The following is a 23797-nucleotide window of genomic DNA, read 5'->3' on the forward strand; positions in this document are numbered from 1 at the left end:
AAACAACAAAAATAAGACAATCAATCAATTACATTAACTGTTCCTTCAGTAGTTCTTGTTCACCGCTGATTTATATAAGTGGATATTACTCATAGCTGTGTCTTGCCATGGAATTCTGCCCAGTGACTTCACCCAGAGAATCGATCGATGGGGTGGGACCAGACGATGCATGATCAGCAGGTTGGAGTGAAGATCTGCTTGAGCACTCCCCTGGTTATTGCTGGCTTGACCACACCAGAGGCCAGAGGTGTGGTTGCTCGGTAGACAGGAAGGCGGTTAAATGATGGCATAAAGTATAGAGAGGCTGATTTGAAGTACGGGCTCTGAACCACAGCTGAAGACAGCAGAACTAAAGTCCAGTGTAGTGAGTGCTTGGAATACTCAGCAGGTCAGGGAAAGCCCGAGAAACAGAGTCAACATTTCATGTCAATCAACTCTCATCCTCAAAGCACACTGATCTGAAATATCGATTCTATTTCCCTCTCCACGGATGCTGGCTGACCTGTTGGGTACCAGCATTTTCTCTTATTTCAGATTTCCAGCATAAGCACTATTTTGCTTCGAACATAGAACAATACAGCACAGGAACAGGCCCTTCAGCTCATGATGTCTGTGCCGAACATGATGCCAAATTAAACTAATCCCTTCTGCCTGCAGACAATCCATATCCCTCCACTCCCTGCATATTCATGTGTCTGTCTAAAGGTCTCTTGAAAACCTCTGTCATATCTGCTTCCACCATCTCCCCTGGCAGCCCGTTCCAGGCACCCACCACTCTCTGTGTAAAAAAACTTACCCACACATCTCCTTTAAACTTTCCCTCCTCACCTTAAAGCTATGCCCTCTTCATATTTAACACTTCTACCCTGGAAAAAAGACTCTGACCCTATCTATGCCTTTCATCATTTTATAAACCTCTATCAGCTCTCCCCTCAGCCTCTGATGCTCCAGAGAAAACAATCCAAGTTTGTCCAGCCTCTCTTTATAGCTAATAATCTCTAATCCAGGCAGGAACATCTTCTGCACCCTCTCCAAAGCCTGCATGTCCTTCCTGTAACAGGGTGACGAGAACATTTTGTCACAGCATTTTGTCTCTTACGTTAAGAGATATTGCCTGATTTTGTTAAATCAGGCAATATCTCTTAATGTAAGAGGAGCGTTTGATGTCTCTGGGCCTGTACTCGATGGAGTTCAGAAGGATGAAGGGGGAATCTCATTGAAACCTACTGGATACTGAAAGGCCTGGATAGAGTGGTTGTGGAGAGGATGTTTCCAGTAGTGGGAGAGTCTAAGATCCAAGGGCACAGCCTCAGAATATAGGGACGTCCCTTTAGAATTGAGATGAGGAGGAATTTCTTCAGCCAGAGGGTGATGAATCAGTAGAATTCGTGGCCACAGAGGGCTGTGGAGGCCAAGTCATTGGATATATTTAAGGCAGAGATTGATAGGGTCTTGATTGGTAAGGGGGTTAAGGGTTATGTGGAGAAAGCGGGAGAATGGGCTTGAAAAACAAAATCAGCCATGATTGAATGGCGGAGCAGACTTGATGGGCTGAATGGCCTAATTCTGCTCTTATATTTTATCATTTTATGATCTCAGTCTCTACACTTTGGATTTTCTGCCATTTGTTATGGAATTGCTACTTCTCCAGGATGGGTGTGGGGTGTGGTGTGAGGGGGCGGTGGGTGCTGATCAGTTGAGTGTCTCCACCCTCAGTGGTCTGGTCACACAGCTGGTGGATGTTAGTGACTTTCTGATGCCCCATGTCACAGCTTGGAGACATTCCACGTTCTTAATACATCCTTAAGCTTCATCTGCTACTAGGGATGCAAACGTTTATCATCCGTCCCTACAATACTGCCCTCTTGAAATACGACAGTCCTTCTAGTGAAGGTGCTACAACAGTGAATTGGGTCGGCAGTTCCAGGAAAATAGGAGCAGCAGTAGGCCACTGTGCCCATCAAGCCTGCCCCACCATTCAATATGATCTTCCCCAGGCCTCATCTCCTCTTCTGTACAATTGGTAAATTGGTTTATTATTGTCACATGTACCGAGTACAGTGAAAAACTTGTCTTGCATGGCATCCATACAGATCATTTCATTACAACAGTGCATTGAGTTAGTACAAGGTAAAACAATAACAGAATGCAGAATAAAATGTTAATAGTTACCGAGAAAGTGCAGTGCAGGCAGACAATAAGGTGTCAGGCCATGAGGAGGTAGGTTGTGAGTTCAAGAGTCCATCTTATCCTACTAGGGAAGCATTCAATAGTCTTACAACAGCGGGATAGAAGCTGTCCTTGAGCCTGGTGGTACGTGATTTCAGGCTTTTGTATCTTCTGCCTGATGGGAGGGGGAAGAAGAGAGAATGCCCGGGTTGGGTGGGGTCTTTGTTTATGCTGGCTGCTTTCCCGATGCAGCGAGAAATGTAGACAGGGTTCACAGAGGGGACACTGGTGTCCGTGATGTGCTGGGCGGTGTCCGTGATGTGCTGGGCTGTGTCCACAACTCCCTGCAGTTTCTTGTGGTCACAGGCAGAACAGTTACCATACCAAGCAGTGATGCATCCGGATAGGATGCTTTCTATGGTACATTGATAAATATTGGTGATGGTCAAAGGGGACATGCCAAATTTCTTTAGCTTCCTGAGGAAGTGGAGGCGCTGGTGAGCTTTCTTGGCCGTGGTGTCCACGTGCTTGGATCAGGACAGGCTATCGGTGATGTTTACTCCTAGGAACTTGAAGCTTTAAGTCCTCTGTCTGTACCAGTTCCCCATAGCCCTCAATTCCCTAATCTTTCAAATATTCATCAAATTCCTCGTTAAGTGCCACCAGTGATCCAGCCTCCATCACCCCCATAGCAGAGAGTTCCAGAGATTCACCTCCATCTGTAAGAAGAACCTTAGCTTTATGATGGTCGTAGCATCTTAACCAGCTCCTGGTGCTCTGAAACTGGAACTCACCTGATCTCAGCTGCTCAGTGTACAGAACAGCACATGAGGAGTGAAGAATAATTTTCAGCCCTGGACTAATGATCTGGAGCCATGAGTTCAAATCCCATGGGCTTCTGGGGAATTTAATTTCAATTATTTAAATGATCTGGAAGTAAAATGGTAATGTAACTATGAAGCCACTGGATTTTCATTAAAACCCCACTAATTTATTGGTGTTCTATAAAGGAGAAAATCTGCCATTTTTCCATGGAAACATGAGACATTAATGGGGTCGAGTCTTAATCGCACTCTGAAATGGTCCAGAGGGCTACACTGTTCAAGGGAAATTAGGGATAGGCAAAAAATGCTGGTGTTGCTATGGAATCCAAATCAGATTTATTATCACTGATTTATATGACATGAAATTTGTTGTTTTGCAGCAGCAGTACAGTCCAAAGACATAAAATTACTATAAATTACAAAATAAATAAATGATGCAAAAAAAACGTGGTTGTACTTGTGGGTTCATGGACCTTTCAGAAATCTGATAGCAGAGGGGAAGAAGCTGTTCCTGAATCGTTGAGTATGGGTCTTCATGCTCTTGTACCTCCTCCCCGATGGTAGTAACGAGAAGAGGGCATGTCCTGGATGGTGAGGGTCCTTAGTGATGGGTGCCGCCTTCTTGAGGCACCGTCTCTTGAAGCTGTCCTCGATGGCGGGGAGGGTTGTGCCCGTGATGGAGCTGGCTGAGTCTACAACCCTCTGCAGCCTCTTGCGATCCTGTGCAGTGGAGCCTCCATACCAGGCGGCGATGCAATCAGATAGAATGCTCTCCAGCACACATCCATAGAAATTTGTAAGAGTCTTACTAGGATGTGGACATCCATTAAATTAAAATAGAAACTAAGCCATTGTTAGGGAAGTGGGATCTGTGAAAACCAAGGTTATAAAATACTTTTTGCTGTAAGTCTTTGTGAAAGATGTCTCCTTCCATTGCAGGTTTTGTAATGAGAACACCGCCTGTCCTTCTCCTGTCTTCTGGTCCAGTTGGGGCCCGTGGACCAAATGCAGTGCCGACTGTGGTGGAGGGATGCACCTGAGACAGAGGACCTGCCAAAATGGGAACACCTGCCCGGGTTGTACTGTGGTATGTAGCAAGCACTTCCTCACCACCTACACACTGAAGCCCGTGTGAAGTACCTAATCCATCATTGTTCAGGCACCTCCCCACCAATCTCATCTCCTGAAATGTCTGAGCAATCACCTAAGCTGTTGGGACATTGGTTACATGGGTCTACGGAAACCAAGCCATAGACTGGGTACCAGGGATAGTCAGCAAGAAAATGGGTTAGAAAGAAAAAATCCCCATCTCTCAAGGACCTTTCAATGCCTCAGAGCATGTCAAATTACTCCAATGAAGTCCGTTTGAAGAGTGGTGATGTATCATCTGTTTGTTTTGTATGGGGTAACCTTGATGTGTATTTAAGGCAGAGACTGATAGGTTCTTGATTGGTAAGGGAGTTAAGGATTACAGGGAGAAGGTGGGAGAATGAGGTTGAAAGAAAAGCAATGATTGAATGGTGGAGCAGACTCGATGGGCCGAATGGCCTAATTCTGCTCCTATGTCTTACAGTCTTATATCGACAACAATGTGTGGTGGTATCCAATAATGCTCTTCTTTCTCCATCCCCTCTCTCTCTCCCACTTTTTTTTTCTCTTTCCTTTTTTCCTTCTCTTTCTTTACCTCTTACTCTCTTTCTCGCCCTCCCTTTCACCCAGCCCATCTCCCCCCCCTCCCCCCTTTCTTTGCACAGATTTTTTTTGACCAACCTGACCAATTCTGACAGGCTATCCTGTCAGTGCAGGGCTTGGACAGGGAACTAAACTCTTCATGGGTTTGACAATGTCTCCCCTCCCGGCTGAGAACTCTAGCTGTTGTTAGTTCATTCCCGTGGAACTGTAACAGATACTTTAACTCGCACTTTATGGGAGCAAAATCAGCCATTTGCAGCCAAATTTGTGATGGATTTAGATATTCAAGTCTGACCTCGAAAGGTTTTAGGTTTGGAATTTCGGCCTTTATTCACTGAAAATGAGAATGACACGATTTGAGAAGGAAAGTGCACAGAGGTCAGGTCACTAATCATGTGGGGATATCTATATTGAATCCACACATCCGTTCAGGGAAATGTTTACTAAGTCCCAGAAACCAAAGTGAAAGGATCTTTGAAGGAAGTGCTGGCAGAATCCCAAGAACACATCAATTGCAAAAATGTGCTGGATTGTTGAGCAAATTTTAGCAATGTTTTTTGGGAGAAGAGAAATTGATACAACAGGGAGTCTTTCTGAGATATTATTCCCAAGATCTTTGTTAAACTTGTTTTGACTTTTGCCCCTTAAGGGAACTGGAATGCTTTTACACACAGATCACCTATAAGTAGATGTTAAAAAACTCCATTCTTTTTAAAAGCTTATTTATAGAGCAGTACAAATTCTTAGTCTAATAGATTTGAAAATCAGAAGGGAACAGTTTAGATGTTGTTTAAAAAGAATAAAGAGGTTTATGGGAGGGCAGGGTGCAAATTATATGTTATTCAATAAAATGTCATGTCTATATGTACAACTTAATCACCCATTTTCACTTGCATCTTACACGTGTAATTTTTTTTCCCATAATCAAAATCACAAACAGCAAATGTTTGAAATTTGAAATGAAGTAGACTATACTGGAAGCACTCAGCTGCTCTTGAAGCATTGGTAGAGAGAAAAAAAAGAGTTAATGTTTCAGGTGGATGACCTTTCATCAGAACTGGAAGTAATTACATGTAAAACAAGTTGCAGAGGGAAGAGTAGAGACAGGGTGAGTGATAACGTAGAGGAAATGAGGGTTTGGATCCAGGTGTAGAGGGTTAGTGATAAGGTAGATCAAATGAGGTGTTGGATCCAGGTGAAGGAGGGTGGTGAAGGTTTGTGAATGACAAAAATTGCTCTAGATAAGTTGTAAAAGTGAATAAATATCCAGAATTCAGAGTAGAACATAGAACACTACAGCACAGTACAGGCCCTTCGGCCCACAATGTTGTGCCGACATTTTATCCTGCTCTAAGATCTATCTAACCCTTCCCTCCCACATAGCCCCCTATTTTTCTATCATTCATGTGTCTATCTAAGAGTCTCTTAAATGTCCCTAATGTATCTGCCCCCACAACCTCTTCAGGCAGTGTTTTCCATGCACCCACCACCCTCTGTGTAAAAAAACTTACCCCTGACATCCCCCTTATACCTTCCTCCAATCACCTTAAAATTATATCCCCTCATGTTAGTCATTGTCGCCCTGGGATAAAGTCTCTGACTGTCCACTCGATCTATGCCTCTTATCATCTTGTACACCTCTATCAAGTCACCTCTCATCCTCCTTCTCTCCAAAGAGAAAAGCCCCAGCTCACTCAACCTATCCTCATAAGACATGCTCTCCAATCCTCGTAAATCTCCTCTGCACAATCTCGAAAGCTTCCACATCCTTCCTATAATGAGGCAACCAGAACTGAACACAATACTCCAAGTGTGGTCTGACCAGAGTTCTATAGAGCTGCAACATCACCTCGCGGCTCTTGAACTAAATACCCTGACTAATGAAGGCCAACACTCCATACGCCTTATTAACAACCCTTTGGAGTATCATACAATTATGGGGACAATCGATGCAGTGTCCATGTCAGCCAAAAATAGACTTTAAATTAAACCCATATCCTAGTTTTGGTCTGTACATGACCAACCAAGTTACATCTCTTAAAGTTCTCAACCCAATACTTCTCAAAAAGGCTGAAGATTTCTGTCTCTGTCACCTCCTCCATGCGTCCTGAACCTCCGCCACTCATTGAGTGAAATAATGTTTCTCAAGTCCCCTCTATCCACCAACTCTTTCCACCAATTAACAAATCTATTACCCCCCTCCCCCCAGTTCTCTGTTAAGGGAAATTGATTCTTTCGGTTTCCCTTGAATAGGTTTTTCATAATTTTCTAATTGCCAGCAGGGAAAATATATGAATGCTCGAAATAACAGAAACAGAGGCTAGAATTGCTGATGTTCTGATATTTTTGAATTCAGCATTGAGACATCATAATTCTGGCATAATAATTTTCCTGTACTGATTCCAATGTCCACATTCATAATAGGATTTGCCCTTCTAAACTTGCCACTCTTTATATTCTGGTCACATTCTATGCAAATTGCTTTTTGATAGTTTTTCATCTGCCATTTTTCTTCAGTAATTGAAATGTCAAATGTTCCAAATAAAGGATTAACCAAATTATAAAAATGACTTCTTTTGCAACGACATGATTACATATATCCACTGAATTTCCTTTTGAATCTTTTCATGCTCTCATTAGCATCTTTAATTGCAGGCATTTAGTAACCCCAGAAAGTCTATCCTTGGATTTGACACTTGAATTTAGATTTGTACCTAGTTTATCTGGATCATACTCAAAAATACTATGACACAGAAAGAGGCCTTTTGGTGCATCAGGTCCATACTGGCTTCACATGGACCAATCCCAACAATCCCATTCCCCTTACTTCCCTGTACCCCTGCAATTTATTCCCTCACGCGTGCCTATTAATTCCTTTAGTTTTTTTTGGCCACTTAACTACACTAAGGATAACTCACAGTTATCAACTAACCTAGCAGCACGTCTTTGGAATGTGGGAGGAAGCCATTGGACGTTGGTGAGACCGCACCTGGAATATTGTGTGCAGTTCTGGTCACCATACTATAGGAAGGTTTGATTAAGCTAGAGAGTGTGCAGGAAAGATTCACAAGAATGTGCAGGACTTGGGTTATCAGGAGAGACTGGATAGGCTGGGACTTTTTTTCCCCTGGAGCATAGGAGATTGAGGGGTGACCTTGTAGAGGTTTATAAATTTATGAGCTGCTGGATAGGTGGTGTAGGGGGAGGGATGAATGAAGGATATGTTTGGTGGGGGGTGGGGGGGTGGTTAGCAGAATGTCACACCTCCTGGCTGCTTCACCAGTGCTCAGGTAACACAAGTGTTTAGTATTCCCCTTTACTGTGATGTTACTTGCCGCCTAAAGTGTATCCCAATTCGAATGTTTGGTCTCTGAGCCGGACGGGCAATTCTAGTCTGCTTGCAAAAATCTGACTGTAATTGAAAGCACATTTCACACCTCCTAATCAAATTTACGTTTTTTATTTATTTCACATACTCTGTAATGCTTGCTTTCAGAGGAATTATGGGCAATTATTTTAATTATTCAATATGGGTTTAAAAATTATAATTACAATGAATATTCTGATCTGACTGGATTGTGATTAAATCCTCTTGTGTTTTGGAAAAAGCCATTGGAAAAGAATATTGATTGCACAGGGTGGATTGTTTTTGTGTTGGGGGAAGGAAGACAGTGTGCTAAAGAACATCCTTGCTCTTGATCAACAGCCATTTAAATAGAAGGATATGGACCAGAGAAAGATGAACCAGCTCCTTATTGATCTTCACTGACTGTCCAGTCCAACTGGCTGAAAAATATTCAACCTCACAGGACCACAGTCGTACAGTAACAGCCCATTTGCCCTTCTCGATTTCTTACATCACCCTTGTCTCTGCTGAATCCTGCAATTACCCTTCAAAGAAAGACTACAGCTTCAAAATGGGGTGGTTTGAGGAGATCTTGTAGAGGTTTTTAAGCTGATGAGTGGAACAGCAAAGGTTAATGGGGGATACAGGATACGTACAATAGCTTCCAAAATAAAAAAGCATCTGAGCCTTGTCTCTTGGCAGGTTTACAGTGGGCTTTTACGGACCAGCAAGAACATATGAGGTTTAATGTGCAAGTAAAAAGCAGCTTTCTTCTTTCATTAATGTATTCGCTTCTTCTGGCATGAGATAGTAAGAAAACCCATTAAAAGTTAATGAGAGAGGACGGGCCAAGAACTCAATCAATAGTCCATCAAATTCTGCAGTCTTCGGTCTTGAGGCATTCCTTTCAGCATGACTATCAACCTCTGGTGCGTAAAGCTCCATCAATTGACTTCTGCAGAGAAAAGGAGCTCAGTTTTTCCTGCTGTCTCAGAGATGCTCCCTGCTCGCCCAGGATATACGCTGGTTCAGAATTATAGAACATAGATCACTACAGCACAGTACAGGCCCTTTGGCCCACAATGTTGTGCCAACATTTTGTCCTGCTCTAAGATCTATCTAACCCTTCCCTCCCACATAGCCCCCTATTTTTCTATCATTCATGTGTCTATCTAAGAGTCTTTTAAATATCCCTAATGTAGCTGCCCTGACAACCTCTGCAGGCAGTGCATTCCACGCACCCACCACTCTCTGTATAAAAAACTTACCCCTGATATCCCCCTTATAGCTTTTCCAATCACCTTAAAATTATGTCCCCTCATGTTAGCTATTGTCACACTGGGAAAAAGTCTCTGACTGTCCACTCGATCTGTGCCTCTTATCATCTTGTACACCTCTATCAAGTCACCTCTCATCCTCCTTCTCTCCAAAGAGAAAAGCCCTAGCTCACTCAACCTATCCTCATAAGACATGCTCTCCAATCCAGGCAACATCCTGGTAAATCTCCTCTGCACCCTCTCTAAAGGTCCCCCAGATAGGGCCTGCAAATAGCCCCCAGAAGGGATCTCAGAGTCCGCGCACTGTCACGTTGTCTGCTTCAGTGCACACGGTGACGCATCTTAGAATTATAGAGTCATAGAGATGTGCAGCACAGAACCAGGCCCTACAGCCCATCGTGTCCATGCTGAGCTCTTTGCCCACCTACACTAATCCCATTTTCCTGCAGTAGGAACATATCCTTCTATGCCTTGCCTATTTATAGTGTCTGTCTAAATGCCGAATAAACATTGTAGGACATAGAACACAGAACAGCACAGCACAGAACAGGCCCTTTGGCCCACAATGTTGTGCCGACATTGCTAATCCCTTCTACCTATGGAATGCCCATATTCCTCTATTTTCCTCTCATTCATGTGCCCATCCAAGCCCCTCTTAAAAGCCCCCAATGAATTTGCCTCCACCACTCTATCAGGCAACGTGTTGTAATTGTATCTGACCCCACCACCTCTTCTGGGAGCAAGTTCCAGATAGCAACCACTCTGTGTAAAATCCTTACCTCTCAGATCACCTTTAAAACTTCCCCCCTCACCTTAAACCTATGCCCCTACATGGGAAAAGAGTTTGACTGTCTACCCTATCTATACCTCTAATAATTTTATATATTTCTAGCAAGTCACCCCTCAGCATCCTTCGCTCCAGGAAATATAATCCCAGCCGATCCAGTCTCTCTCCATAACTGAAGTCCTCCAATCCAGGCAACATCCTGGTGAATCTCCTCTGCACTCTCTCCAGTGCAACCACATCCTTCCTACAGTGTGGTGACCAGAACTGCTCACAACACACCCAAGTGTGGCCTAACCGTTGTTTTGTAGAGTTGAAACATAACCTCCCAACTCTTATATTCTCTGCCCTGACCTATGACGGCAAGTATGCCGTACACCATCTTCACCACCCTTTTGACCTGTTTTCGGCTCATTTGTGTGTGTTAACTAATGAAAAAGTTCCACACATATGGTATCTTTCACAACCTCAGGACATTGCAGAAGCACTGTACATCCAATGACAGACATTTGAAGTGTTGTCACTGCTGTAACAGAGGGCAGTGTCAAAAAGAAAAATTACTGGCCCATTATCTCAGTGACTTTGTGCCAAGTTCCTTTCCCCTCTTTCTGCAACGTATCAGTGAGCACATTTCCAGAGGACTTGGGTGTAAGATGCATTCGGAAGTCATGAGGCAGTGAAAGGTGTCTATACAAGCTTAATTTCTGTAAACTTTTGTGCATATCTTCACGTGTGCAAGGCTTCCTCTCAGGGGACTGCTATCTTCTCATCACTTTGGACACAGATCTACCTCATCACAGACCAGCGCGTCACGGAAACCAGCCTCCCCTCCATGGACTCTTGCCTATACCTCTCGCTGCCTTGGTGAAGCAGCCAGCATAATCAAAGACCCCACCCACCCGGGTTGTTCTCTCTTCTCCCCTCTCCCATTAGGCAGAAGGTACAGGAGACTGAGGACACATACCACCAGGCTCAAGGACAGCTACTATCCCACTGCAATAAGACTATTGAACAGTTCCCTTAGACGATGAGATGGACTCTTGACCTCACAATCTACCTTGTTTGACCTTGCACCTTATTGTCTACCTGCAATGTACTTCCATGTAGCTGTAATACTTTATACTCTGTTATTGTTTTTACCTGTACTACCTCAACGCACTCTGTACTAACTCAATGTAACTGCACTGTGTAATGAATTGATCTGTATGATTGGTATGCAAGACAAGTTTTTCACTGTACCTCGGTACAAGTGACAATAATAAACCAATACCAATACCAAAACTTTGTATCTGAGGCAATGGACTAGAAACCATGCAAAATGCTACCAGCTGCAAGTTGAAGTTCAGTTCCATGCAGCTTGGCAAAGCCAAGGTCAAGAGGCAGAGCGCCGACGGTAAATTGCATGTTTTGCACTATGAACTGAAACCTGTCTTGTTGGCTTTAACATGTTTTCCCACTGTTCCATAATGGAATTGTTATTGCAGATAATTCAACCATTCAGGTCTGCGCTAACTTCCAGTGGATCAATCCCATTTCCCCTGCCTGTCTGTGGAGTGCTGCAAATGATCTTCCCTCGAGTGCCTATCCAATTCACATAATGAGGGAAGAAAGTCATTTGTCATTTGCTGTTCAAACCTAATGCTTGCTTGCAGAGATTTTTGGCAAATCTGTATTGGGGCAAGATTCATATGTCTTGATATTGGGAGCTTTCTCATAAATTAATCAGAATGAGATTTATTATCACTGACTTATATGACATGAAATTTGTTGTTTTGCGGCAACAAAAACATAAAAAACATAAAATTATTATAAATTACTAAAGTAAATAAATAGTGCAATGAAGGAATAACAAGATAGTGTTCATGGGTACATGGACTGTTCAGAAATCTGGTGGCAGAGGGGAAGAAGCTGTCCTTGAATCACTGAGTGTGGGTCTTCAGGCTCCTGTACCTCCTCCCCGATGATAGTAATGAGAAGAGGGCATATTGGTTGTCACCTTAAAAACCTCTACGAGATATCTGCGTAACTTTTGTTTTTGCAATAGTGTTTCACATTGAGGGTCACCAACTCTGGTTGGATATATTACTTTTGGAGATAGATAGGTAAATAGTAAGAATTGGTAATTGATTTATTATTGCCACATGTACCAAGATGCAGTGAAAAACTTTGTTTTGCATGCTATCCATACAGATCATTTCAAAATCAGAATCAGGTTTATTATCACTGATATATGTCGTGAAATGTGTTGTTTTGCAGCAGCAGTACAGTACAAGAGATAAAGACGTAAAGACAAAACATAAGTACATCAAGGTACTACAAAGTGAAAAGCAATAACAGAATGCAGAATAGTGTTACAGTTACAGAGAAGGTGTAGTGCAGGTAGACAATAAGGTGCAAGGCCATGATGAGGTAGATTGTGAGGTCAAGAGTTTCTCCTTTATCGTAAAAGAGGTCCATTCAAGAGTCTTATAACAGTGGGATAAAAACTTTTCCCTGGGAGCACAGGGGTCGAAAACCAAAATACATAGGTTTAAGGTAAGAGGTTGAAAGGTTAGGGGGATCTGAGGAGGTGGTGGTTGAAATCTGGAAGGCAGTTCCATAGGGGTGGTGGAGGCAGATACTCTTACAATATTTAAGTATCTAGGCAAGTACTTGAGTTGCAAGGCACAGAAGTCTATGGACCCAGTGCTGAAAACGGGATATACAGTAGATGGGTACGATGGTCGGCAAGGACACAGTGGCCTGCTTTTGTGACATCAGATGAACTCTTGTCTCCAGCTGTCCCACCCCACATATCACCCATTGGTTGCGTGGCATGCCCATCTTTAGGCAGCACCATCATTAGCCAATCAAAACATAAACAGGCCCTTCATTACCTGATTGGATGATTTTTGACTGTCAGTCAAACAGCCTCCCACATCTGATACTTTTATAATTCATAAGCACCAGTGTTTAATGACAATTACAACCAAAATACAATTTTTATTAATGATTTATTTCCTGGAATTTGCTGGCCACTGTGCCTGGAGGTTAAAGACCGAACCTAGAGAAATGGCAACCCTTACTAAAGCCATTAGCCTTTAACAGCACACTGTTACTGAGACAAGCTACCTCTCTGGGAAGGTGGTGGAAGCAGTAAGCAAGGAGAGTTGCTGAAATGACTGAGTATGGGGAGAGAGTGGTGTTGAGGCCAAGAGTGGATCACTCATGATCTTGATGAATGGCAGAACAGGCTTGAGAGGTCTACTGGCCTATTCCTGGCTCCTATGTTATATAACCACTGGTTAACCATTGGTTAGATACTGTGTTCATTTCAGGACACCGTGCTTTGAAGCATTTCAGGGCCATGGAGATAGAGCTTTACTGATTCGTGCTAAATTGGTATTGGTATTTAGTATTAGTATTGATATTGGTTTATTATTGTTACTTGTACTGAGGTACAGTGAAAAACTTGTCTTGCATACCATTCATACAGATCAATTCATTACACAGTGCATTGATGTAGTACAGGGTAAAAACAATAACAGAATACAGAGTAACGTGTCACAGCTACAGGGAAGTGCATTGCAGGTAGACAATAAGGTGCAAGGTCAAACAAAGTAGATTGTGAGGTCCAGAGTCCATCTCATTGTATGAGGGAACCGTTCAATAGTCTTATCACAGTGGGATAGAAGCTGTCCTTGAGCCTGGTGGTATGTACCCTCAGGCTCCTGTATTTTCTGCCTGATGGGAGAGGGGAGAAGAGAGAATGACCCGGGTGGGTGGGGTCTTTGATTATGCTGGCTGCTTCACCAAGGCAGCGAGAGGTATAGAGTCCATGGAGGGGAGGCTGGTTTCTGTGATGCGCTGGGCTGTGTCCACAACTCTCTGTAGTTTCTTGCAGTCCCGGGCAGAGCAATTGCCATACCAAGCAGTGATGCATCCAGATAGGATGCTTTCTATGGTGCATCGATAAAAGTTGGTGAGTGTCAAAGGGGACATGCCAAATTTCTTTAGCCTCCTGAGGAAGTAGAGGCACAGCTGATGAGCTTTCTTGGCCGAATGAAATTTATTCATTCACGGATTGTCCATTCGACAATGCTGCTGAATTGGAAAAGCTGTTAAGGATCTTAGAGTCATAAAGCCATACAGTACAGACACTTGAGCCTACCATGTCCATGATGACAATCAAGTACCTATTTATATTAATCCCATTTCCCAGCACTTCGTCCGTAGTCTACAATGCCTTAGCAATTCAAGTTCTCTTCAAATGCTTCTTAAATGTCTGAGAGTCTTCTGCGTTGATACCTCCATTGTCACATGTGAATCACAGAGTTACATAGTTACACAGCTCAGAAACAGGCCCTTTGGCCCAACTAGCCCATGCCAACCAAGGTGCCCCATCCAAGCTCGTCCTATTTGCCAGCGTTTGGCCCATAACCTTTGAAATCTTTCCTATCCATGTACCTGTCCAACTGTCTTTTAAATGTTGTTATTGTACCTGCCTCAACCACTTCCTCTGGCAGCTCGTTCCACATGGATACCACCCTTTGTATAAATAAGTTGACCCTCAGGTTCCTATTAAATCTTTCCCCTCTCACCTTAAACCTATGCCCTCTAGTTCTTGATTCCCCAACCCCGAGAAAAAAACTGAGTGCATTCGCCCTATCTGTGCCCCTCATGATTTTATACACCTCTATAAGATCACCTCTCAGTCTCCTACGCTCCAAGGAATAAAGTCCTAGCTTGTCCAACCTCTCCCTATAACTCGGTCCCTCAGGTCCTGTATATCTTTTCTGCGTTCTTTCCAGTTTAATAACATGTTTCCTCTAGCAGGGCGACCAAAACTGAACACAATGCTCCAAGTGCGGCCTCACCAGCATCCTGTACAACCATACCGTGACCTCCCAACTTTTATACTCAATGTCCTGACATATGAAGGCCAGTGTGCCAAAAGCCTTCTTCACCACCCTGTCTACCTGTGATTCTACTTTCAGTGAACTACCACAGATGTTCGACTTACTGGTCTATCGTTCCCAGATTTTTCTTTGCCGCCCTTCTTAAATAAAGGCGCAACATTTGCTACCCTCCAGTGTGGCACTTGTGGGCTGCCCCCAGAACACTCCACGCAAAAGATGCATTTCACTGTGTGTTTCGATGTACGTGTGACTAATAAAGATATCTTATCTTGAATGAAGCTAGCCCTGAGGTAGAAGATCAGCCATAGTGAATGACAGAACAGGCTTAAAGGGCTGAATGGACTACTCCTGCTGTTATTATGTTCTGCTAGCTTTACTATAGAGCCAACATAAACTGGATGGCTCAATGGCCTCATTCTGTGCTGTATCATTCTTTCTGGAAGGTTAGATTGCATGGAATTCAGGGAGAGCGAGCTAACTGGATTCGTAATTGGCTCGACGGTTGGAAGCAGAGAGTGATGGTGGAAGGTTGCTTCTCGCACTGGAGGCCTGTGAATAGGGGTGTGCCTCAGGGGTCAGTGCTGGGACCTTCGTTGTTCGTTATTTATGTAAACAACTTGACTGAGAATGTAGAAGGGATGGTTAATAAGTTTGCGGATGATACTAAAATAGGTGGTATTGTAGACAGTGAAGAAAGTTAGCAAAAATTACAGGGGGATCTTAATCAGCTGGGTAAGTGGGCCATGGATTGGCAAATGGCTTTCAATTCAGAAAAGCGTGAGGTGATGCATTTTCGGAAGTCAAGCCAGGGTATTGGTATTGGTTTATTATTGTCACTTGTACCGAGGTACAGTGAACAACTTGTCTTGCATACCGTTCATACAGATCAATTCATTACACAGTGCATTGATGTAGTACAGGGTAAAAGCAATAACAGAATACAGAGTAAAGTGTCACAGCTACAGGGAAGTGCATTGCAGGTAGACAATAAGGTGAAAGTTCATAACAAGTAGATTGTGAGGTCAAGAGTCCATCTCATCATATAAGGGAACCGTTCGATAGTTTTATCACCGTGGGATAGAAGCTGTCCTTGACCTGGTGGTATGTGCCCTCAGGCTCCTGTATCTTCTGTTGTGATGACTTCTATTGTGAACGGTCGGGCCTTGGGGAGTGTTGTGGAACAGAGCAGCTAGGAGTACAGGTGCATAGTTCGCTGAATATGGCATCACAGGAAGACAGGCTGGTGAAGAAGGTGTTTGGCACGCTGGTCTTGGCAGTCATGGCATTGAGTAAAGGAGTTGGGATGTTGTGTTTCAGTTGTACAAGATGTTGGTGAGGCCACACTTGAGGTACTGTGTACAGTTTTGGTCACCCTGTTATAGGAAAGACGTCATTAAGCTGGAAAGAGTGCAAAGAAGATTTACGAGAACGTTGCCAGGTCTCAAGGACTTGAGTTATGGAGAGAGGTTGGGCAGGCTATGACTTTGTTCATTGGAACGTCAGAGATTGAGGGGTAACCTTATAGAGGTGTATAAAATCATGAGGGGTGTAGATAGGGTGAACGTACATAGTTTTTTTCCCGGGAAGGGGAACTAAAAACTAGAGGGTATAGGTTTAAGGTGAGAGGGGAAAGATTTAAAAAGGATCTGAGGGGCAACTTCATGCAGAGGGTGGTGGGTATATAGAAGGAACTGCCAGAGGAACTGGTAGAGGCAGGTACTATAACAACATTTAAAAGACATTTCCACAGGTACATGGTTAGGAAAGGTTTAGAAGGATATGGGCTAAATGTGGGCAAATGGGACTTGCTTAGGTCAGCATGGAGGAGTTGGGCCGAAAGGCCTGTTTCCATGCTGTATTACTCTATATAATCCCAAGAGTTGTAGCATCAGTGAACAAGCAGTGTTTCCACCAGTGATGTTGTAGGATTAGAATCATACAGACATGAGTTTGTGGTGGAGGTATACCCACTGATTTCTCAACCCCTGGTCTGTTGATGTCCCCATCTCTGCAGGAACACAGGGCCTGTAATGTGGACCCATGTCCCGAGGTGCGCAGGAACACGCCGTGGACGCCCTGGATGCCGCTCAACGTCAGCCAGAATGGGGCCCGCCACGAGCAGCGCTTCCGCTACACCTGCCGGGCACCGCTAGCAGACCCGCACGATCTCCAGCTGGGAAAGAAGAGGGTGGACAGCCGGTTCTGCCCCGTAGATGGAACCTCAACCTGCTCTACTGACCGTAAGTCAACAAGGGCACTGACCCGCCAACGCTCAAGGGATAGAACTGGGCTAATAGAAACACAATGTGGATCAGGCTTGAGTGTCTCTGATTAGCCTCCTCCTTTCCCCCCCCTTTATTGGCCTCTGTTTCCCTTCCCCTGATGCCCATGAGGTGGTGGAGTGCTGCCTTCTTAAACCCCAGCAGCCAAGGTTACTCCAATGGAGACACAAGAGAGACTGCAGATGCTGCAATCTGGAGCAACACACAAGATGCTGGAGGAACTCAGGAGGTCAGGCAGCATCTGTGGAGGGAAGCAGATAGTCGACGTTTTGGATCGCGACCCTTCATCTGGCCCTTTGGAGGTGTTTATGCTCCTCAAGAGGCACCCTCTGCCTCTCCTAATAGCACCCCATCAACATATCCTTCTCCCCTATCCAGCTTCCCTTCAAGCATTTCTGTGATATTTACCCCAGTCTCTCCAAATTGCTAGCCAGCTCCACATTCTAGTCATTCACTGGACGGAGAAGTTTTGCCGAAATTCCCTACTGTAATAAGGGAACAGGGGAGAGAAGCACGGGGGTTGTTCCCAGTGTCCTGATTAGTACCTAGCTATCAATTAACCCAAATTAGCTGGAGACACAAGAGACTGCAGATGCTGGAATCTGGAGCAACGAACAATCTGCTGGAGGAACTCAGCTGGTCAGGCAGCGTCTGTGGAGGGAGGTGGACAGTTGATGTCAGTGCAGCTGAAGGGTCTCGACCCAAAATGTCGACTGTCCATTTCCATCCCCAGATGCTGCCTGACCCGCTGAGTTCCTCCAGCAGTTTGGTTTTTTTTTGCTCAAGACTTCTTAGGGGCAGGAAAAGGTCAGCTGGAATCCTCTGAAGTGTCAGCGGTGACTTGCTATGAAATGATGTTGTCAGTGAGGAGCAAGTCTTGAGGAGACATCAATGGTTGCCTAGAGGTGAGATGTTTAAATTTGGCCCTGCATGTAAACTGGTGATTTTTGAAGAAGAGATTGCAAATTCTCCCTGAAGTCCTGGCCAATATTTACCCTTCAGCACATCACAAGAGACCAATAATTTGAACATTATCATGTCACGAGGTGTGGTACCTAGAACCGTAGAACAATACAGCACAATACAGGCCCTTCGGCCCGCCATGTTGTGCCGACCTTCAAACCACACCTAAGCCTATCTAACCCCTTCCTCCCACATATCCCTCTATTTTAAGTTCCTCCATATTCTTATCTAACAATCTCTTGAACTTGACCAACGTATCAGCCTCCATTACTTCGTGTACCTGTCTGCAAATAGCTTCTTCTGCATTACAGTAAGGTGTTTTGTTGGCTGTAATACACTTTGGGATAGCTTGAAAGTGACGTGAAATGTACCACGTAAAAGCTTCCACGCTGTAATAATGTGGGGTCAGCTCAGTCTCCTATTTGGGTACGGGGGCAGGTTAAGGGTGAAGGGATTCAGAGATACAAATTTGCATGGAGTTACATGTATGAGTGTAAGGAACTGCTCTGTGCTTGTGAGCTCCAGCTCCTGAGCATCTCCAGTACTGTCTGGATTTCCAGGAAGGATCCCCATCATGCCCTCTTCTTGCTGCTGCCATCAGGCAGGAGGTACAGCAGCCTGAAGTCCCACACCACCAGGTTCAGGAACAGCTTCTTTCCTACAACGACTGGGTTCTTGAACTGACCTGCACAACCCTAACCCTACCTCAGCAACGGACACTACGGACCACCTCTTGCACTACCGTGGACTTGTCTCCGATTGTGTCTTTTTTTTTGCACTAAGGCTTTGTTTTTGCACAGTCTTTTATTCACTGTCGTTTTGTATAACATAATTTATGAATAATTTACATTCTTTGTGTTAGAACATAGAACATTACAGGACAGTACAGGCCCTTCAGCCCACAATGTTGTGCCGACATTTTATCCTGCTCTAAGATCTATCTAACCCTTCTCTCCCACATAGCCCCCCATTTCTCTATCATTCATGTGTCTATCTAAATGTCCCTATTGTCTGTAGTGTTGTCTGTACCTATGTGCCTGTGATGCTGCTGCAAGCAGGATTTTCATTGTACCTGTACCTCACTGTACTTGTGCGCATGACACTGAACTCGATTTGACTTGACTTGACTTGACATAACCACATTGTAAGGGTCTGGAATCACATTGGCCGGCATGGTAGCGTAGCGGTTAGTGTAACGCTTTACAGCGCTGGGGACCTGGGTTCAAATCCGGCCACTGCCTGTAAGGAGTTTGTACGTTCTCCCCATGTCTGTGTGGATTTCCTCCAGGTGCTCCAGTTTCCTCCCACATTCCAAAGACGTACAGGTTAGGAAGTTGTGAGCATGCTATGTCGGCACCGGAAGCGTGGCGACACTTGCGGGCTGCTCCCAGAACACTTGACGCAAAAGATGCATTTCACTGTGTGTTTTGATGTACATGTGACTAATAAAGATATCTTATAAAAGTCAAATCGGGTAAGGATGGCTGGTAGCTGGCAGGAAAAGCCGAGTATTTGACATTCCCACCATGGGAAAAAAGACTCTATTTACCCTATCAAAACCTCACATAAAGTTATAAACTTCTATCAGGTCTCCCCTCAGCCTTTGTCACTCCAGGGAAAACAATCCATGTCTGTCCAACCTTTCCTGATAACTAAGACCAACTAATCCAGGCTGCATCCTGGTGAACCTCTTCTGCATACACTCCAATGCCTCCACATCCTTCCTGTAATGTAGGAATCAGAACTGGACACAATACTCTAAATCTGGCCTAAGCAAAGGTTTATACAGTTTTAGTAATCCAATAGTTTACTAAATTTTTTCTTCTGGATTTATTTAATTAACTATATTTGCATTTAAATGATAGGATTTTGGCTGTGTCTCTAGGCCATTAGCCTGTGTACCACAGAATTCCTTATCTTGTAATATAACCACACTCTCTCTTGCGTTCCCTTTCCTCTGCAGATCTTGTTGATGACCTTTTAAAGTTCAGCCACCAAGCTCTCCGCAGGGTCAGCGGTGGATGGTCGGCATGGATGCCATGGTCATCCTGTTCCCGGGAGTGCGAGACGGGCTTCCGCTCCAGGAAGAGGAGCTGCACCAACCCAGAGCCCAAGAATGGAGGGCTGCCCTGCATGGGATCCCCCATTGAGTATGAGAATTGTAACCAGCAACTTTGCCCAGGTAACGCCAGCTCAGAGTCCCAAGCACGGTTTCAGAATTTGTAATGACTCCAAATCGGGAGTGCACCCAACACTATGACAAGCAACAAGGTGATGCAAATACACTTCAGAGATGAGTGCGTGATTGGAACATTGGTACAAAGTTCTTTTTGAAATCAATGAATTGGGCAATCTCCTTCATGAGCGAGGGCTAGATTGAGGTCTGATATTTTTGTCTAAAGAGATGTGGGCACCACTGTCCATTGGTGTTTTGGTGGAAGTTCATTGATCTGAAACATTACCTCTGTTTCTCTCCCCACAGGTGCTGCCTGACCTGCTGAGTGTTTCTTGCATTCTCTGTTTTTATCTCAGATTTCCAGCATCTGCAGTTTTCTGATTGCCAAGTTAAGATCCATCCCTGATTGTTCCATTTCAGAGGGTAGTTAGCAGTCAACAGTTGCTGGGTCTGGAGTCATGTATAGTCCTGTCTGGGTAAAGATAACTGATATCCTTCTCTGAAGGGCTTTGGTGATCCAGCTGCTTTTACAACAAGCTGAGAGGTTATAGGTGCTAGATTTTAGTCTATTAATCATTTGAATTTAAATTCCCCTGCCCATACCCCCAAATAAATAATCCAGGGCAGTAGAGAGGTAGAGAAACAAAAGACTGCAGATGCTGGAACCTGGATGAAAAAAAACAAGATACTGGAGGAGCTCAGCAGGTCAGGCAGCATCCGTGGAGAAAAGCAGATGGTCAATGCTTCAGGTTAGGACCCTTCTTCAGGACTGAAGATAGGAAAAGGGAAAGCCCAATATAACTTCTCTACAATGCCATGGTATCCCCTTTGTGTTTAATTAGGTAAGACTGCCAGTGGATCGATGGGCTTTGTACCATTTCCTGTTCCTAACAGTCCCTCACAGTTGTATAGGGTACCACAGGTCACTTCACTACCATTACCTGGAAATGCATTGTAAAGTCATGGCTGATGCTGGGTGTTATTCCCCACATATTGCATCCCCCTGGATTGGAAATGTCATCTTGGCAATTGGGGCATTCAGCTCAAGTTTTATTCCATCCACAACACAAAAGTATGGCATTAATTTCCATTGAAATTGAATACAGTCCTTAAAAATAACACCACAGTATTTTTTTAAAAAAGTAACTGGGCTTCATTTATAATGAGTTCCCATATCCCTCAGGGATATTTGAAACTTCTTCACACACAATGAATTACTGGAACTGGAAAGAGCAGAGATTATTGTTATGTTAGGCAAGGAATCAAGAACTAGTAAGCAAAAATAGTAATTGAATAAATGGAGACCTCCATCTCCATCAACACCCACATCCCTACTCGCAACAGCTTCCCATCCAACCACAGGAGAAGCAACATCTGTTCTTCTAATTCCTTCCTTCCCACCATCAACAACCCAAGCACTTCTTACAGGTGAAGAAATGATTCACTTGCACTGCTTCCAGCATAGTGCTTCGTTCAGTGTTCACAGTGCAATCTTTTCTGCACTGAGGAAACAATAGGCAGACTTACAGAATAACATTCAGTCTGCAAGGATGACCCTTAGTTTCCAGTTGCTGTCACTTTAATTCTCCACCCGTCCCCATCTGACCTCTATGTCTTTGGCCTGAGCTAAATGTCCAAACTTGAGGAACAGTATCCCATCTTCCAACTTTGCATTCAATATTTTCTGATGAATAGCCCTTCCAGAAGTTATCAAAGCTACACAGTGCTGATCAAAGGTCATCCATCTCCACAGATGCTGCCTGACCTGCTGAATATTTTCATCATTTTCTGTCCATATTCACAGACTTCTAGCATCTGCAGCCATTTGCTTCTCCAGGGTGTTTCTCACAGTTAAAGCACTGTTCGTTTTACTGCCTTTTGCCTCTCTGTTTTCATTCATATTCTGATATCTCCATCTGCACCAGGCAGATCAGCCGCAGATAACAACAACTTACAACACAGGAGAAGGCCACTTGGCCCATCACATCACTGCTAGTTGAAAAAGAGCTACCTGGCTTAATCCTACCCTGCAGCACTTGATTCACAGGACATGGGTCTTCAAGCACACATCCAAGTATTTTTAAAATGTGACAAGGATTTCTGCCACCACCACTCTTTCACAGAACCCTACCACTTTTTCCCTCATCTCCGCTCTAATCTTCCTCTTAAATGGCTTTGTATCTCTGGCAGTTTTGGTAGTGTAGCAGTTAGTATAACGCTTTACAGCGCCAACGACCCAGGTTCAATTCCAGCCACTGTCTGTAAGGAGTTTTTACATTCTCCCCGTGTCTGTGTGGGTTTCCTCCGGGTGCTCCAGTTTCCTCCCAGATTCCAAAGACGTATGGGTTGGGAAATTGTGGGCCTGCTATATTGGCGCCGGAAGCGTGGTGACACTTGCAGGCTGCCCCCAGAACACTCTACGCAAAAGATGCATTTCACTGTGTGTTTTGATGTACGTGTGACTAATCAAGAAATCTTATCTTATTTTCTGCCCTATTATCTCCTGGGATCGAGGTCTTTTCAATATACTCTATCTAGGCCCCGCATAACTTTATACAGTTTCCCCTCAACCTCCTCTATTCCAAAGAAAACAACCTCTAATCTTTCCTCAGAGCTAAAACTTTACAAATTCAACAACATCCTTGAACATCTCTTCTACACCTTCTCCAGTACAATTACACTTCTGCTGTTTAGTAGTGACCAAAACTGTATGCAAAACTCAAAATGGTGTTTATTGTTCTAGCTTAATTCTAGCATAAGAGTTCTAGCATAACTCTAGCATAAGAGTTCACTCTTATGTTCTATGCTTCAGCTAATAAACGAGCATCCCTTATACCTTCTCCACCAGTTACCTTCATGGATCAGTAGCCATACCCCTCAAGTTCCCTTAGGTCAACCACATCTGTTAGTTCCCTCCCTTTTATTGTGCGTTCCTGTGCCTTGTTGCACCTCCCTGGAAGCCATGAGTGGCAGAGCAGGTTTGAAGAGCCCTATGGTCCACTTCTGCTCCTATTAATTACGTTCATCTGTTCTTATCAAGAGAGCACATTGTAGAGAATATAAGAAAGAGGGTGCACTTACGTTCATCCTTCGATGTCAGTTGTGTCTTGAGAGCCATACAGCACAGAAACAGGCCCTTCGGTCCATCACATCTATGCTGACCTTTTGCCCATTTATACCATTCCCATTTACCTGCATTAGGTCCATATCCTTCCATGCCTTGCTTATTTGCGTGTCTGTCCAAATGCCTCTTAAACGCAATAATTGTATCTGTTTCCACAACCTCCTCTGGCAGAACGTTCTAGCTATCAACCACTCTCTGCATAAAAACTTACCCTTCAGATCCCCTTTAAATCTCCCACTTCTCACTTTAAACCTAAACCTAC

The 23797-nt window shown here is 44.1% G+C and overlaps 1 protein-coding gene across 4 annotated transcripts in view; it reads left to right on the top strand.

Moving 5' to 3' along the window:
• The window catches only part of sema5ba (sema domain, seven thrombospondin repeats (type 1 and type 1-like), transmembrane domain (TM) and short cytoplasmic domain, (semaphorin) 5Ba), a 350416-nt gene that overhangs the window by 287164 nt on the left and 39455 nt on the right, over positions 1 to 23797 (top strand). For all 4 annotated transcript variants that reach the window (XM_052028256.1, XM_052028245.1, XM_052028265.1 and 1 more), the window contains 3 exons: positions 3933 to 4080; positions 17005 to 17230; positions 20199 to 20417. In XM_052028256.1, coding sequence (XP_051884216.1) covers positions 3933 to 4080; positions 17005 to 17230; positions 20199 to 20417 — 593 coding nt within the window. The remainder of the gene's footprint in view (positions 1 to 3932; positions 4081 to 17004; positions 17231 to 20198; positions 20418 to 23797) is intronic.

This window comes from Pristis pectinata, chromosome 1 (genome assembly GCF_009764475.1).
Source record: "Pristis pectinata isolate sPriPec2 chromosome 1, sPriPec2.1.pri, whole genome shotgun sequence".
In the NCBI taxonomy this organism is placed as follows: Eukaryota; Metazoa; Chordata; class Chondrichthyes; order Rhinopristiformes; family Pristidae; genus Pristis; species Pristis pectinata.